Source organism: Chenopodium quinoa, unplaced genomic scaffold, assembly GCF_001683475.1.
Source record: "Chenopodium quinoa cultivar QQ74 unplaced genomic scaffold, ASM168347v1, whole genome shotgun sequence".
NCBI lineage: Eukaryota > Viridiplantae > Streptophyta > Magnoliopsida > Caryophyllales > Amaranthaceae > Chenopodium > Chenopodium quinoa.
This window is the reverse complement of record NW_018742780.1, coordinates 24,938-42,023: the sequence shown is the minus strand read 5'-3', so window position 1 is coordinate 42,023 and position 17,086 is coordinate 24,938. Positions and strand designations below refer to the sequence as shown.

The following is a 17,086-nucleotide window of genomic DNA, read 5'->3' as shown; positions in this document are numbered from 1 at the left end:
CACAAAGAATTATTTTCCAAATAATACAAAGTGTTCCAATATGCAGAGAACCCAAACCCAAACAGTAACTAAACTTAACTTAACTTCTTGATCAATCAGTTAAACAGATCTACAGTATTACCTGATTGCCCCGTTCCATGCAGCTGTCATCTTTTTTTGACAGAGATGTGCCTTCATCAAGCATAGAAGAATTTCGCACTTTCACATCCACCCAGTCATCTTCGTTGGTACTGCCTCCACTCTCAGATCTTAAATGCCCATCACAAGAACTACTATTGGGGCTACAAGAACTTGAAGACAATGATCCTACACCATTAGTCTCTTGCAGTAGCTCTTCACTTTTAGCAGCAACCCCACAACGAACTGTACATAGGTACTCATTTTCACCCTTCTCATCAGCAGAATAGTATATTTCATAGACTCTAGCAGTGCTACGAACATATACCTGCTTGATTTCATGTTGCTGGGTAAAAGAAACTGAAAAGGGAAATAAAAGCATAAGTTTAATGCAAAAGAGAAAAGGCGAAAGAGATGACAAATAAAACAAAAGAAAAAGATCAATTGGTAAGATCTTTCCACTGTTATAACTTAAAAATATGAAAAATCTTCAAAAAATAAATAGTTTTGCACTCTTTAGAAACACCAGCAAAGTCATAGTAGACTAGTAATGTTTCATGCTCAAATGTGATTGCTTCTCTCATTGTATCACCCTCCTTTCTCTCAGCACCATTCAGGTATTGACTGCATCATATTCTTGTTGAAGGTAACAACTCAGCCCATAATTCTGTAAGATCAACACAATTCTGTCTCACAGGCCCACTATATGTAAACCATTCACCAGGTTGAACCAAGGAATTGAATTAAAGACCTGTAGTGTACTTTTACAAGGGACAGGAGGGCAGCCCGCAGCCATAAAAGAATGAAGACATTGGAAAAAACAACAGCTTACACGCCTTACAGGAAACCAAATCCCTCATACACGGTAGGTTGGGGAGTGGGAAACTCAGCAAGAGTCTTGGTCATCCTTTGTCATCTTTTTCTTTATGTTTCTAGATAAATTAGACCTTTTACTATTCCTAACCATATACGAGTACTCGCCAGCAAATTAACTCCAACATTCGTAGAAATTACATAACTTCATACTTCATCCTACCCCAGAAACAAAATATTCCAGCACTAAAGGCGATGTTTATGGTTCTTTGAAGTTGACTAACAATTAACCTATTCATACCCATCTAGAGTATAAGCTAGCAAATTAAATCCTACATTCGAAGAGTTTACATAAGTTCATATTTCATCCTATCCATAAAAACAAAAAATTCGAACACTAAAGGTGCTGCTAATGGTTCTTTGATGTTTACTAACCTCAATAAAGCAAATTGAATTCCAATCTTCTAAATTAAATATCAACGGAAAATACAAAAAAGTCGCAAATATAATTTAAAATTTTATGATTCTAAAATTGATCGCCATCTCAACGCTGAATGTTGAAATCAATACAACAACTTGAAAACTACTATCAAAAGAAGCAAAATTACACAGTAATTACAGAAATACAAACCAATTCGGAATTGAAAAATATATATATAATGAGCAATTAAATCAGAAAATCATGTGAATAACATAATCAATTCGGAAAAAACCTTACTTGTGATCTCGCAGGGGCCAGAATCCGGTGAAGGACGGCGCAGAATAAGAGGGGGTTTAAGCGCAGGATCAGAATCGGAAATAGAATCAACGGCAGAAATGGAGGACTCGGAAGTGATAGAATCTTCGAGAGAACCATGAATGATCGGCCATGATGAAGTAAAATTAGTAGCAGAAATGTCTAGGGTTTCGGTTTCCATTGATTCTGGAATCGATGTTCTTCCTAATCTTCAAGCTTTGAGCAGTACAACACGCAGAAGAAAGAGGAATGAGGATGAAAGATGTCTGCAATTTTGGAGAAAGGATGGTGAATTGGTGATGAGCACAATTCAACTGAAATCACTGTTTCTAATTGGCTACATTTTCCCGAAAATTTGCCAAAGCGAGTCTATAAGGGAAACAATTTCTCAAAGTAGACGCGTGACAAAATTATTTACCAAATTAAACTTTCAGGGTACCCTAGACATTTTTTTTTAAAATTTCAATCAAGGCAAAAACGCCATCCAAGGTGGCTGAATTTTTTTAAGAAAATTTACCCAAGGTAAAAACGCCACCATGGTTCGTGTTTTCCTGATTGATTTTTTTTAAAAAATTTACCCAAAGTAAAAACACCACCATGGTTGACGTTTCACTCTTGCCCATAAAGCGGCAGCCTGGTTGGCGTTTTTATCTGCAACACAGCAACATCAGCTACAACAACAGCCAAAGCAGCAACAACAACAGCAGCAACAACAACCACATCAACAACAACAGCAGGTACAATAACAACAACAGCAACAACCCCAGCCACAGCAGCAGCAGCAAAACAACAAAAACAACTACTACTACTACATTTACAACAACAACAACCACAGCCACAACAACAGCAACAACAACAGCAGCAGCTACAACAACAACAACAGCTACAACAACAACAACAGCTACAACAACAACATCAACAACCAAAACAACAGCAGCAACTGCGAAAACCACAACAATAGCAAGAGCAACAACCACAACAACAACTACAACCATAACAATAGCAACCACAACAACATCAGCAACATTAACAACACCAGCAACAACAACAACATCAACAACTAGTACAATGAAAAGAATGAATGCGTATGGTGAAGTTGATAATGTACAGAAAATCAAAAAAAGGTGAGTAAAATTGATAATATTTGTTTGGATACAATGTACTAGAGAATTTGATTGCAACAAACTAACAAAAGAAATTCTAAGATCCTGATTCATCTATTCTATGTAATTGTTGTCTATCAAATCGCCCTCTGTATGTCCTCCATGTCGTCTCACAAGAATAGGCCAGAACTGTGGGGCATAAGTATTCGCATATGCCTCTGATCGTAGGAAATTGTCCACCCATGGTTCCCAGAAACTGAATACTTAAGACACACGGTCAGAACATGAGAACATGGTAGGTGAAATATCATCGGCTTGTTGCATATACATGTTCTCAAATTGAAGTTAACGGTATGCTTATGACCCCCTTTTCTGCCTATCCTCTCTCCCCGGTGTGTATGTACTTGGTATATACCAAGCTGATGGCTATAAACATCCACTGTATGGTATTTTGCCTTTCCGTTATTCTTCTCCAAAATGGCAGTGACCTTAGGTGAGTATGCATAGTCGTCGGCACGCCTAGCAAGTGAACTATCCCTTTTTGTGTTAAAGTACTTGTTAACTCTTTGGAAGTTAACTCGACAAGGGACATGATCGGCAGAAAACGAGCTCCCTTCAACACATTGTTAATGTTTCTGAGAAATTTGTAGTACATATACCATACCTACGACCAGCGTCATGAAACACGGACCACATGTGAAACGGTACATCCATAATGTACTCTAGGGACTTGACACAAGATTCGCCGATAGAACGCATATCTTCCTGCAGCACTTTCTTACTGTCGAAAATCATGCCCTTCTCAAATTCTTCCCCGACAACAAACGAAGTCTGGCTCCCCGAATCAGCCCAATACATGTCCACCTCATAATTCTCGTTTTTGAGTGAACCAAGGCAATGGAGTTCTAGCAACAACATCATGAACAGACAACTCGTTGTTTATAACATCTTCCTCATCTTCGCCTTCACCCTCCTCGTTTGTATCATCATACATATCAAGAACAGACAATTCGTTGTTTACAACAGGTTCAACATTCACCAAAGTTTGAAACGGTGTTGCTTGAACATGTTCTTGCGTAGGAAAGTAACTTTGCAACTACATCGGTGATGAAATGTCATCGTTTGAGGTAGATGGACCAAGTTGCTACAACATTGACACCGACGCCCCTTCATGTACAGGTGCAGTAAAATGTGAACTGAATGGAATGTCAAATTGATCGTCGTGTAACATTCTACTGAAATTTGTAATATCACCAATACTACTTCTTTTGGTAAATATCTTGGTATTATTATCTCTCACAAACGTTTGAGTCTTAGAGATTATTTCCCTTTATTGGATAAGACTTGCTCTAAAATTAGGAATTGGCAAGCTAAACTTTTAAACGTGGCCAGAAGATGCACTCTTATAAAATCTGTTTTAAACTCATATCCGGTTTATGCTATGCAAACTAATATTCTTCCTTGTAGTGTTCTCAAAGATCTCCAGAAAAATTGCAAACGTTTTTTTTTGGAATCGTGTCAATCATTTAGATATATCCCAAGAACTAATTGGAACGTGATTTGTGATCCCATGGCCAAAGGTGGTCTAGGCATAAGGGACCTTAAGAGATGGAATCTATCCTTTATGGCTAAACTAGGTTGGAAAATCTTAACTCAACCTCATAAGCTATGGGTTCAAATTCTTACTAAAAAATATCTAAAATATTCAAACTTTTTGGATTATAATGTTAAAGCTTCTGACTTCATTATTTGGAAAGATATTCTATCTGGAAGACCTTTTCTAAAAAAAGGAATTATTATTAATATTGGAAATGGGGAGGACACTTCTCTATGGTATCATCATTGGATAGGAGAGTGTCCTATATACCTCATTCCAAATATTAAGATTCCCAACTCGAAAGGACATTGGCGTGTTTCTAATATCATAAGAAATAAAAATTGGTATTTAGATGATGTTTCTCATATTATTCCTCCTTCCCTTTGTTCTTTAATTCTAGCCTACCCAATTCCTTCTCTTGTTGATGTTTCTGATAGACTTAAATGGACTCTAGACAAATCAGGGGGTTTTACTATTAAGTCTGTTTACAACTCCAGTAATCTTTCCAACAATCTCAATTCCACTTTCTTATCTAACTTTTCTTGGAAGAATTTGTAGAAGATTAAAGCCCCTTTTAAGTATAAAGTGCTAGTTTGGAACCTGGTTAAGGATATTCTCCCGGTTGGAACTACTCTTCAAAAGAAAATTCCTTTTTTTGATCCTGTTTGCATGAGATGTGAAGCTCTCCATGAAAATACTATTCATTTATTTAGGGATTGCCCTAATACTTCTGCCATTTGGTCTTTGGTTTTCCAAAATATTGCTCCTGCTGATTTCGATTACAACTCTTTTTTTAACTCTACTCTTACGGATTGGCTTTTTTAATCTTAACAATAGTTACTCTTGGAGAATTGTATTTGTTAGCATTTGGCATTTATGGAAAACCAAAAACATGGCTATCTTTGAAAAAAAAAATGATTTTTATAAACTCAACCTTTAATAAATTTTGGGTGGATTACCATTACACTCTTAATCTAAAACAGTGCCATCCTCTTCAGATTGTGTTTCCAGAATGTGGGCTCCTCCTCATAAAGGGTATTTCAAGTTAAACACTGATGGTTCCTGGATGGGCATTGATAATGCTGGTGGGGGAGGTGTTCTAAGATGTGAAAAAGGCCTATGGAAATTGGGTTATGCTGCCAAATACAATGCTATCTCTCCTGCTGCTGATGAACTCTTAGCAATTAAAGATGGTTTACTGGCTGCTTGGGCAAGAGACAATAAGTTGTTAGAACTGGAGACTGATGCGGCTGACTTAAAAAGAATGTTAGAAGACCCAGATTCCTTCAAGGACCATGATCTCGGGAACATTATAAGGGATGTGGCTTCTATTCTGAGTAGAAACTGGAAGGTCTCTATTTTTCATGTAAACAGATCTCTTAACCGTGTTGCAGACAAGTTGGCTACCATGGGCAGAACTAAAGCAAACCCAGGACAACCAGCTCTGTACCTTTACCCTCCATCTGAGCTCTTTGATGCATATGCTTCTGATATCCCTGAGATGGTGGTCATATAGTACTGATCATGCTCTAGCTTTTGAACTCTACGCTTATGCTGAACATCCTGTTTTTGTGTTTGCAATCTTTTGTATGCTGGCGTTTGGCTTTCGTTTTATCTTTTGTGGTTATTCTAGTTTACTACTTTAGATTTCTATGGTGGATAACCTTAAAACTCTTCATCATGTATTTTGCTAATATGGTGTTTGCCATATTTATGTAATATATGCATCTCCCTTTTGTGTTAAAATAAAGTAACATTCTACTGAAAGATCCCATTCCATATTCAGATGATGGAATGTTGTATGGGGGCATTTGTAACGAGCTTGCATTGTACGAGGGAAGAATGTAGGTTGTTACTCTGTCAAGCGAATAGTCTGTTGAGTACATATAGGCACTTTTTCCACATACAAATCAGTGGGAAGAGACCTCATTGCAACGACACCCCTCAAAACCTCCAAATGGTCGTCATTCAAAACAGGTAAGATTTGAATCCCACTGACACTTTCAAACCTCATTTTAATGTTCAGTTCAACACTCGTTGGGTTTGAACCAATTATAGTATAAACCTTCTCCAACAAATCATTGTAAGTCATACAAGGTTTAAATGCCAACGGTTCCATTTTTCCTCCTCTATACTCGACGTTCGATCCGACACAATTTCACCTCCCAAACGGCATAACAAAACAATCAATTGTGAAGCCATGTTCTACATAAAATCGGAACACATATTATATGACACATATAAAGAACACAACTAAAACCACAATGATTCTATTAAATCCTCAAGCTAAGCGTATGTACAACGTAGTGTTCAACACTATACTTATTTACCTACTTCATCAACAATGTAGTATACACTTACATGTACCTAATTCAACAAATTTTGTGTGCAACAATGCAAAGATAAAAACTGTCATAAAATTAGTGTACTCGGTTTTTGTCATTACAGTCATAGTACATGAATAAAAAACACAACAAATTGTAAAGCAACATCAAATCAAATAGACTAATACATGAATAGAAACCACAAAAAAATGTAAATTACAACAATATTGTACATACATTGTGAATTTCAAAAGTAAATTCCCAAAAAATATCATAAAAAAAGTAAAATAGTTAAACTAAATACATACCTCAATTACGATCAAATTTCTGCATAAAAGTGTTAAACAACGAAGGAGGAATAATTTTTAGTGAGTATGATGAAGATCTAAGCAAGGGGAAGTATTGAATTTGTTGCAAATATGGAGGATTGGCCAAAAATGTCGCGGTTAGGGTTTGCGAAATTGGGGGTTTTGGAGTTTTGAAGAACAACTGAAAAATGGAGGTTTTGTGGGAATTTTTTACCCGATACAAAAACGCCAACTGTGATGGCGTTTTAAGTAAAATGGTAAAATGCCAACCATGGTGGCATTTTTACCTTGGGTAAATTTTTTTTAAAAAAAATTCAATCAGGGTAAAAACGCCAAATTAAAAAAAAAAAATGCCCAGGGTAAAAACGCCAGCCTGGTTGGCGTTTTACCTGGAAGCTTAGTTTGGTAAATAGTTTTGCCACGCGTCTACTTTGGAAAATTGTTTCCCTTAGAGACTCACTTTGGGAAATTTCCCAGTTGAGTATTATTTTAATTTAAAACAAAAGGTCAAGGTTTTATTTTAACGGAGATAAGTAGTTCCAAATTAATTGACACATATGACCGCAAATACCAGATAAAAAAACCGTGAGGATTGAGGTACGGTCAAGTTCCTTCTCATTACCTAAAAAAAAATTGACACATACAAAGTACGGAGTATTGTTTTTAAAAAATGTCTCTTTGAGTTACGTAGTACACCATCATTGTATGTTGTTACTTTGTACATTTTACATACGAGCAAATTATTTGACTTGCTCTTCAAACATGAACTATATAAATTCAATATATTCAATATTTAGTACTCCACTCCCTAGTACAAGATTTTTTTCGTGTTTTTAAAGTAACCTCAACATTCATGTCACATAATGTGACTAAATTTTACGTTGGCCATCACAGACCTACCAGGCTACCACAGCTTTCCTCCTTCATCTAAGCTTAAGACCGGCAATGAATGCCACAAAGTGACATTCAAAGACTGAGTTATTTTTTACCTCAACATGTATGAAGTTATTATAATTATACAAGCTCGCAAAAATATTACTCCGCAAAATTTATTAATTTAATAAGATAAATTAGAGTTAGACTTAAAACACTATCTTCTAGATGTGTCAATTTTATCAATTCGAAGTTTTGAACACTAATTGACAAATACTCATTAAACCTCGACTCAAGCTTACTCGACTCAACTCAAGTCATTAGAAAAGTGTGCTTGTTTTCATTGTTATTATGACAAGCAAGTCTTTTTTATCCAACAAAAAGAAAAGGGGAACATGAACTAATTGAATTGAAACAAACTGTTTGGAGCCAAAAAGTAAAATCTGAAATGAACTGTACTACAAAGTTGTGATTAACATTTCATATGGCATCTCAGTATTTTATGATCGCTAACATATCTGACTTTGCTTAAGAAAATTCAAGATTTAGATAATTAACATACCTAAACTTATTGATTAAACATCTAGGAAATAAGTGGAAAACATCATGTAAAGTCCACAAAAACCACAACCAACCAAGACTAAAGACTTATAATTGAATGTGATGAGAGCAATTAGCTGCTTTAAAGAGACTTTGCCCTCTTCAAGATCAAACCCTACAAGAAAATCCATCTGAGCCAAATTCCCAAATATGGCCACTTCACTTGCTGGTATCATTGCAAAACACACCATATCTTCCTGCACTCTAACAAAGGTATTTGATGGTTTGAGTTCGAGTTCAGCCCCAGCGAAACGCACCTTAACTACCGGAACATCCATATCCTCATCACTCTTGTAACACAGTGACATTACTCCTTCTGGATCTTCAACAGATTCGGCTTTAATGTTTTTCCTCAACTCGGCTTCTATATCCTGATAGAATTCTCAGGCAACAGTGTTAATGTTGTTCCTGAATCAATTATAATATTGCCTTCCTCAGTATACTTACTATTTTTTGTCATGGAAGAGACTGATGTTTTATACTCAAATTAACATTCCCAACCTGCTATGCTTTCTAAAGTCAGATAATAGAATGTGGATGGATCTTTTGTTACTAGAGGTGTCGAAACCACCCCAGAACAGAGACTAAGGCCTCTGGTCCGAAAGCTGATCTTACCAACTAAGTCAGTTTTAAAGAAGGGTAACTAAGCAATACGAGAACTTCCCACCAATAGTAGGTTTAATTTTGGGTCACCAGAGAAAATGCACCTCCCCCAAGCCCAATTATGCCTGACCCTAGCTCGTTGAAAGTACCTCCATTCTCATGCCCACACCCAACTAACACTTCTGGAAACGAGGGTGTGTGAGACCCGAAGGTGACAGTCTCAGAGGCAAGGACTCCGTTTGTGTAGGACTGATCCCCATAGGAGTAGTAATAGGAGCAAATCACTATTAGAGTTACAAGTTCTAGTCGCCAAGTCTGTGTAACAACGAGGGGATCCACATGGTATTGGCTTAAAAGAAGATGATTTTTTGGGGTCGAAAATTGGTAACCTCTGCTTTGTAACACTGAACACAAGGCTTGCATTGGGTCCAAGTGAGATCACTCCCGGTATCAGCTATCCCAAGCATGGTAATCGGGGGACTACCTAATGATATGTTCATTAAGTATTCCCCCTTGGCAGGGATCACCGGGGACTGGACCATTGCCCGCGAGGCCAACACCTCAAAGTGGCTGGCACGGGTGGTGGAGCGGCGGAGGGCATCATTTAGAAGCTCCCAATGCGTCTTGGTGGAGTTATGGAGAGGGGATAGAATGGAGTCTCTGTGAATGAGGTCTACAGTGAAACCTAGTACTACTGCTATTATGGAAGAAAGACAGATGAACAAGAATGAAACAATGCAAAATTACTGAAGAAAATGCTGCCATGATAAATGTATCAAGAAAGAGTTTTTAAAAAATGGATTCGAGTGCAAATGGAAGATGGTAAAAGGAGATATATATTAAGGAGAGGAAACACAGGCAAAGGTGAAATGAAAAGCCATGCATTGATTGATTTAACAACAGCAATAAACAAAGAATACAAAGAGATGTGGAATGTGAATGAAAAGGGTAGAATTTAAACTGAAAGATCAAGCAAAAGAACAATTATACTGAATCAAGGCAGCAGTAAATGAAAGCATAACAGAAGGTAATAAGACTAATAACGTAACGTAACACTGAACATAAGATATTAATCATATTATATAAGCAAAGTACTCAATTAAACATCAGGCAGTAGATAAATTACATTAATAATGATAATCATCCACATGAAAATTGAAATACAGAATAGTAATGAAAAACTGCAGAATATTTTTCAGTTATTACAGATCTTAGCAGTTGGGTTGGCGACACAAACAGGACCATAAGCTTTCTTAGCTTCTGGGGAACCACGTTTCGGTTCATCAGCTATGGCAACACCAGCAACAGAAGCAATGGCAGCGCTGCAGCAGCAAACATAATGTCTCTCCTTCCATTGTTGCTGCCCTCTTGCTTGGTCTCACAGCTGACCTTCACAGTGTTGGGTTTAACACTGTTGGTGATGACAAAGCCTCCGGTGAGAAGCAGCTGCAGGAGAGAGCGTGGCAGCGCCACCGAGGAAAGATGCTGACATGCTGATTGAAGCCATGAATGCTCTGTTATTGGTGTCTGAAAAATGAAGTGTGTGTTGAGCAGAGGAAGAGGATAGCTTAGCTTAATTTCAACCTGAAACTTTTGGCGACAATTTAGCATCTTATCCCTGTATTATACCTGACCAACAACAGCCTGCCACCTGTCAATGTTGATTTTGTCCTAGCTGGCAATCTGGCATTGGTGCTTGGCATATCACAAGCAATTTAGCTAAAACATTTATGGCCTAGAAATGCCACGTCAAATAAACTAAATACAGTATATACTACACATAGCTAAAATATCTAACGTGCTCAAATATAATTGATTCAAATTACCGACAATATTGGCCATGGATTATCCAGTAATTTTTTCAGCAGTGGCATAGAATTTTACCGAGGCCTGAAAGTTGTTTAATGATCCAACAGCTCGGCCACCAGCCATCAAACATAGCAAAACCAAGGCCAGTCAGATGACTCAACCCATCAACAATCGAATTCATGTTGAGCCACAAAATTCATAGTATAAATCAACAAGAAAGATTTATGAAAAAAAAAAAAAAAAAAAAAAAAAAAAAAAAAAAAAAAGGAGAAAGAGAGAGAAGAAGAAGAAGGCGATTGCATTTGCATTACCATTTTCTTCATATCCAAATACACTGTTAAAATTCTTTGTTTGGTGCCAAAAATAGAGTACATTCTATCTCTAGGGTTTAGGGACATAGATCATATTCCAAAGAATGATGAATATATTGTGTATACTAATTTAATGGTGACTATCATCTATATGAACTCAACCTACGACAAACTAAGCATATTGTAGCTCCAGTTCACTCGATTCATATGGGGGAGGCATGAGATCATCCACATTTGCAAATAAATCTCCACGGCTGGGTAGCACCCTAGCAGCAGGTGAATCAAGGACGTAGTCTGGAATAATAGGCAATGTCTCCTCAAGGACCTGTTTAACTGTCTGCAAAGATTCAATAATGAGTGAGGATACCACAGATGCAGCAAAATGGTTGTCGAAAAAATGTACACTTCTTGTGATGATGGAGAAAGCCATAATAGCTCTACATCTCCCACACCATAGAGAGAGAAACATTTCCTAAAAAGATTTTCCAGTAAGCAACAGATAAGCAAATGAATTTCAATGACAGGCGTACCGTGCAATGGAAAAATGCAGCATCCACATTGCGCTTCCAGACAGCATTTCTAGGCTCAGAATGAAAAAGGTTCAACAAAGGCTGTTTCACACAAATAAACAGGAGAAAAACACAGTTCAGGGGATGAAGGACAATATTATATACTACGAATATATGAAGTATATAAATGGAGACAAAGTGCTAATATCTAAAAGAAATTGAAGCAAAGCCCTATTTATTCCTCGAAGGCAATCAGTCTGATAAGGAAATAAAAAATGCTATGATTTTTGCAATTTGATTAGTTATAACCAAAGTCCAAACTCTTGAAAAAATGTTTTTTGTTAAATAAGATATCAAAAAAATTGAAAAAAGAGTCCAGCTATAGGGTTCCATTAAAAAATGAAAATCAGTAGCATTCTACCCTTGTTTGCTCCTTGAACAATAGGCACATCTCAAATCAGGGAAGTTCAAATAGGATTGAGCCAAAGGCGATTAAATAAAATAAATACTCTAATAATTTTTTACCTTGACCAAATCCCGAACATTTGGTCTGTTATTGCCATGTTTGCCAAGCGCGGAATCTGCATACTCTTGATACTCCTTCAAAACCTACAACAAAAGTGATCAGCAAAATAAATGGCCAAGATATCAAAGACATTGTCAATCACAACGATGCAGACTCAATCTATAAGGCTAACCAGTAATCACTAACTGCTAACCTGACGACGCGTAAGATCGGAGGGAGGATCACCATAGACTTCAGTGTCAACATCTCTCAACAATTGCCAAGTACTGCAACATTGACATAGTTTTCAGAAAAACAGCCAATAGCAAATACATGTAAAAACTGTAATAAAGCAAATTATTAAGCAAAGTGCCACCAAGTTTTTTGCAATGCAATTTTCAAGATAATTCGTGAAATGGGGAAATACCATAACCTGAGAGAAAATAAACTAGGATTCTTGCCTCTGTACAAGGACCAGATACAGAGACAAACTATACACTGATTTTTATAGTTCAAGCCGTAATACATCGTTCAAAGAAGTTAAATTAGCCCTTACCAAGTTACGAAGCTCTTTAACTAACCCTTATCAAGCTCTTTTACTCAGAGGAAGATAGGAAAAATATAAGAAAACAAACACCTTTGCCAGGAAAAGAGAGAAACAAGAAGGCCGGTTCCTCATCAGATTTCTATCAGTAGGTCTATCTATCTATGATGATGCAATTAATACTCCACCAAGGCACCAATCTCTCAAAGCTCATCATCTAATCATTTAGAGTTTTACCTTCCCTTGTTATGTCCAATTCATTAAAATTAAGATTGACTTTCATATAAAAGTAAAGGTCCAAGTTAAAATGTAAAAATCAAAGAAATAAATTTGACTACCCAACAAAGTATGGAAAAAAAAAACATGCCTAGAAGTCCCACGGTCCACTCCCACCATAGGAAATTCTACATTACATATATAAACCCATCAATTATCATAGAACCAGAACAATTGCAAGATATACATTGTGTGGTATACAGGTATACTGTTATGGCAAGAAGCTGAATATCACAAAGTTGACTAAAGGAAAAACTCCAAACCTAGCATCAAAATGATTCAACACAATCAATCAGTACTCCAGGATATACTCACTTATTGTAGGCAGCACGCCCAACCATTACCCCATGAGCTCCTTTTTTCAATGCTCCGTTCACCTTTGGACCAGATAAAAAGACATAAGGAGGAAAAAAAAAATATGTTAGGTTCCAGATATCACAATCACCAACAAAAGAGAGACACAAAATCATAAAGACTGCACAACAGACGAAAGATGATAAAACCACAAACATAAACACAAAAACTGCAGCTATACTGTTTAGCTCACAAGACCCATTTGGCATAGCCAGTTGCTTATAGCTACAAGCCACACAAGTAAATGGTCACAGCCCATTTATTGAAATGCTACATTGAAGGCATAATCTCTATTTTTATAGCTTTCACAAGTGCTCGGTAGAGTATACCACAGGGCTTTGTCATCAACTAAGAAATAACATGTACAGAACCCCACAGAAGTTGACCTATACATTGCTTCCACGGATAAACTAAAGCAAACTACTTTACTGAAAAAAATTCCAGCCAAATTAAAGCATGTTGGGCCATTCTTCATATAAACTAAGGGTGCATAACTGCGAGTGATATATCATGAAAAGATGGCAACATTCATAACTAGAATAGGTTGTGAAGGTAGGTCACAGATAATGTGAACCGGTGCAAAGGTGTCAATACAGGACAACAAATGGGGATAAGCTGTCAGGCAATGTAAAATAAAAGGCATTGTTGATATGATAATACTTAACTCCGCACCCCCCCCCCCCCCACCCACCCACAAAAAAAAAAAAAAAAAAAAAAAAAAAAAAAAAAAAAAAAAGCCTACCACAGCTAGACAGTGAAAGATCAGAATAAGCGTAATGATCAGAGAACTACTAAAGGGGCTAGACAAAAGTTTTACCTCTTCAATTGAATTTATGCCTCCATTTATTGTAAACTTCAAGTCTGGAAAGTCACGTACTAGAGCATAGTAGAATTCATATCTGTGTAACAAACATTGAATTACCCCATCAGTCATCAGTTCAAGTGCACAGCACTATCAAATACAGCTCTAATTCAAATAGGTCTCCTCTGACCATTAACTTCAACCTAAATTAGTCTAGCTTCTAGCCGAGAGGCAGTATTTGAAATACTATTACTTACCTGAGTGGTGGAATTGATCGATTTTCAGCAGGGCTAATGCCATTGAGAAGTGCTTTCCGCGAATGTATGATAAAGTGCTTGGTAGGAGACGTTGAAGATACTTTATAAATGAAATCACCTGAATAACAGGAATATTAGCAATTTGAAAAATTAATCAGAGGGCATCACAATAAAGTTTCACCAAACATTTATCAGACACCAAATGAAAGCCAACAAAATCTTCAAAATGACAACGAGAAAGCCAAATAGTAAAGATATAGTCCTTTTTCCAAAGCCACATAGAGTTACTACAAACAAAACCAGTCCCCAGAAACCATAAGGAAGAGAGGAGAGGAGGGCAGATAGAATGAGAGACCAAAGAAGTTGGACTACAATTCTACAAACAGAAAGCTCATTTTTTTATTATTTGGAAGACAAATGAGGCTTAAAGCAAATCACTCACATAGTTCATTATAAGAATCTTGATCATCAACACCAATGCGGCATTTGACAGTCACAGGAACATCTGTATTGGCAGCAATAACTGACATGGCCTCACCGACAAACTTTCCTTGCAAAGGCCAAAGAGTAATAACATTAGGGAATCCTCTACTAGCAAAAATTTGACGAAAAATAATCCTCTTTTGCAGTTCAGTAAGTCAGTAAAGATAGTTCCTTACCTTAGGATCAAGCATCAGGCGCACGCCAAAACATCCATGCCCAACAACCCTAGGGCTAGGGCATCCACAACTGAAAAAAAGAAAAAAAAGGTCACAGAATTTTGGTAAGACAAAGACCAACAGATACCAGCCAAAGAATGAAACTAATCAAAGAAAATCCTTTATATAAATAAAATAGAAAGAAGATATTGAGCACCAACTTTAAGTTAATTTCATCGTAGCCATAAGCGTTAGCAAGTTGGGTTGCTTTTGCAATGTTCTCCAAGTTATTCCCACCAATTTGAAGAGCTATAGGATGTTGCTCTGGAGTAAATTCCAAAAACCTGTCCTGGACATATAAAAAAAAAATAAAATTATATTTGACCCAATCAATGCCCCAAAAAAGAGAAAATGTGCCTCAAAAAATTGTTCCATAGCCAAAATAATTCAGATTTTAGCGCTCAATATTTACTTGTAAAGAAACATACTCCCACACCTATATGTAAGTACGAAATATGCAAACCAGTAAAATGACACATTGCTAGAAAAGAAACCATCATTTCATATTTAATTACTGAAAATCAATCTCATATTACAACTTTAAGCATTGAAAGTAATTTGAACATAGAAGCACAAAGCATATACCATAGCACATAATTTCATTTTAAACGGAAGACCTCCTTCCAATCCTAATCGATCAAAAATAGATACACAGAAGACTAAGCTATAGTATCTAATAAAACCCAACTTTAAGGCACTGAACAGCATAGGATCTTCACTAACCAGATTACCCTTCTGATAAACAATAGTTTCTGCAGCAAGCATCTCCGTGTAAAGCCAAGCATTTTTTGATATGATTCGTGCTAGCACCCTATAGTGATTATCCGTCCACTCCATCATTGGTGCGACACTGGGAATCAAATCAGTAACATTAGAAATTCATGTCAATATGGAGTTATATTTGGTGAAGTTAATCAAATGATCCGAACCCTAAAGGAAGACGAAAACACACCTGAAGAGGGGAGGAGGGTATCGTGCCACAACCATTGGTGATTCCTTATGTAATGTGTGGCCTTGGCCACAACAGTATAATCTCTTTGATGTTGTTGAATTTCCAACTACTAAATTTGATGAAAATCGCGGCGAGTTTGAGTGACTAAACAAAGTACAGGAGCACACGAAGTTACGAAACTATACCCTGCAGACCTCATCATGCCCTAATCAGATCACAGCCTCCATAAATATTATGTAGGAGTTCACTCAGATAACAAATATCATTAGCTACAACAAGAATATGAATTTTTTATAAAGGATTGTACATTACATGAGCATTTTAACATAAAAGTTACAAAACACATAATTTGTGAGCTCAAAATTAAATTATTAGATCCTTGAATCTAAATCTTTATATACCCACAGAAAAAAACTTCAGGAAATAAAAATCAAGACTTTGAATTATTACAAACCCATTTATCATAATTAACTAGAATAAGAGAAACACAATCACTTGAATTAATAGAACAACAAAATAAAACCTAACTCTCCTATAACTCTTAACAGAATGACCCACAAACTCTACAAAATGAAATGAACAGAATTATGAACTACTACAATAGAAAATTATAGCAAGAAAAAGGAAATTAAAAAAAGAAATTAGGGTTTTACTTGAAACTGAAGCAACGAACAAATTGAAGGCGTTTGAAATTGCAACAGCAGCAGTATTAAGGAGGGAGATGAAGACGAAGAGAACAGCACTCTACAATTTTGCGGGTTATATTTCTTTGTTTTTGGAAACTGAACAGAAATACTACAGTATGTAAATTGATCTTGTGGTTCTGCTTCTGTTCTACTTTGGGCTTCTTTTATCTAATCTAGTCTGGGTCAAAGCCCTTAGACCACTCTCAATGGTGAGCAAAAAAAAATGCTCACCCACTCTCTCTCTACCCACTTTCTCTCTCAAGAAATAAGTTTTGCTCATGGGCAAATTTTTTTCACATATTCTCTCCC

General features: G+C 36.6%; 2 protein-coding genes and 2 pseudogenes across 3 annotated transcripts; all 4 read right to left on the bottom strand.

Annotated features, from left to right (window-relative positions):
- Positions 1 to 87: 87 nt before the first annotated feature.
- LOC110724906 lies at positions 88 to 7,114 on the bottom strand. The gene is made up of 3 exons (XM_021904396.1): positions 6,999 to 7,114; positions 1,649 to 1,932; positions 88 to 477 (listed from the first exon to the last, which is right to left on the bottom strand). The coding sequence occupies exons 2-3, from the start codon at positions 1,845 to 1,847 to the stop codon at positions 110 to 112; spliced, it is 567 nt and encodes a 188-aa protein (XP_021760088.1). The 5' UTR covers positions 1,848 to 1,932; positions 6,999 to 7,114; the 3' UTR covers positions 88 to 109.
- Positions 7,115 to 8,446: 1,332 nt separating this feature from the next.
- On the bottom strand, positions 8,447 to 9,802 carry LOC110724908 (annotated as a pseudogene).
- Positions 9,803 to 10,133: 331 nt separating this feature from the next.
- LOC110724905 lies at positions 10,134 to 10,628 on the bottom strand (annotated as a pseudogene).
- Positions 10,629 to 11,160: 532 nt separating this feature from the next.
- LOC110724911 (tRNA-dihydrouridine(20/20a) synthase-like) lies at positions 11,161 to 16,942 on the bottom strand. Of its 2 annotated transcripts, XM_021904400.1 has the most exons (13): positions 16,745 to 16,942; positions 16,092 to 16,296; positions 15,863 to 15,989; positions 15,301 to 15,428; positions 15,101 to 15,170; positions 14,884 to 14,986; positions 14,442 to 14,559; positions 14,200 to 14,281; positions 13,344 to 13,405; positions 12,423 to 12,495; positions 12,229 to 12,312; positions 11,725 to 11,805; positions 11,161 to 11,531 (listed from the first exon to the last, which is right to left on the bottom strand). In XM_021904400.1, the coding sequence occupies exons 2-13, from the start codon at positions 16,124 to 16,126 to the stop codon at positions 11,367 to 11,369; spliced, it is 1,128 nt and encodes a 375-aa protein (XP_021760092.1). In that variant the 5' UTR covers positions 16,127 to 16,296; positions 16,745 to 16,942; the 3' UTR covers positions 11,161 to 11,366. The 2 variants fall into 2 exon arrangements, with proteins under 2 accessions (XP_021760092.1, XP_021760093.1); XM_021904401.1 differs by lacking the exon at positions 16,745 to 16,942 and having other exon boundaries at positions 15,301 to 15,423; positions 16,092 to 16,209.
- Between the last annotated feature and the right edge of the window lie 144 nt (positions 16,943 to 17,086).

Bases quoted from the DNA above. Each gene is read 5' to 3' on its own strand.
- LOC110724911 (XM_021904400.1), bottom strand. From the start codon at position 16,126: ATGGTTGTGGCACGATACCCTCCTCCCCTCTTCAG. The intron at 14,560-14,883 runs GTGAGTGATTTG...CCTGTTATTCAG, and splicing joins AGATTCTTATAATGAACTAT to GTGATTTCATTTATAAAGTA. The intron at 11,532-11,724 runs GTACGCCTGTCA...GAATCTTTGCAG, and splicing joins CTGCATTTTTCCATTGCACG to ACAGTTAAACAGGTCCTTGA.
- LOC110724906 (XM_021904396.1), bottom strand. From the start codon at position 1,847: ATGGAAACCGAAACCCTAGACATTTCTGCTACTAATTTTACTTCATCA. The intron at 478-1,648 runs GTAAGGTTTTTT...TTCCCTTTTCAG, and splicing joins TGGCCCCTGCGAGATCACAA to TTTCTTTTACCCAGCAACAT.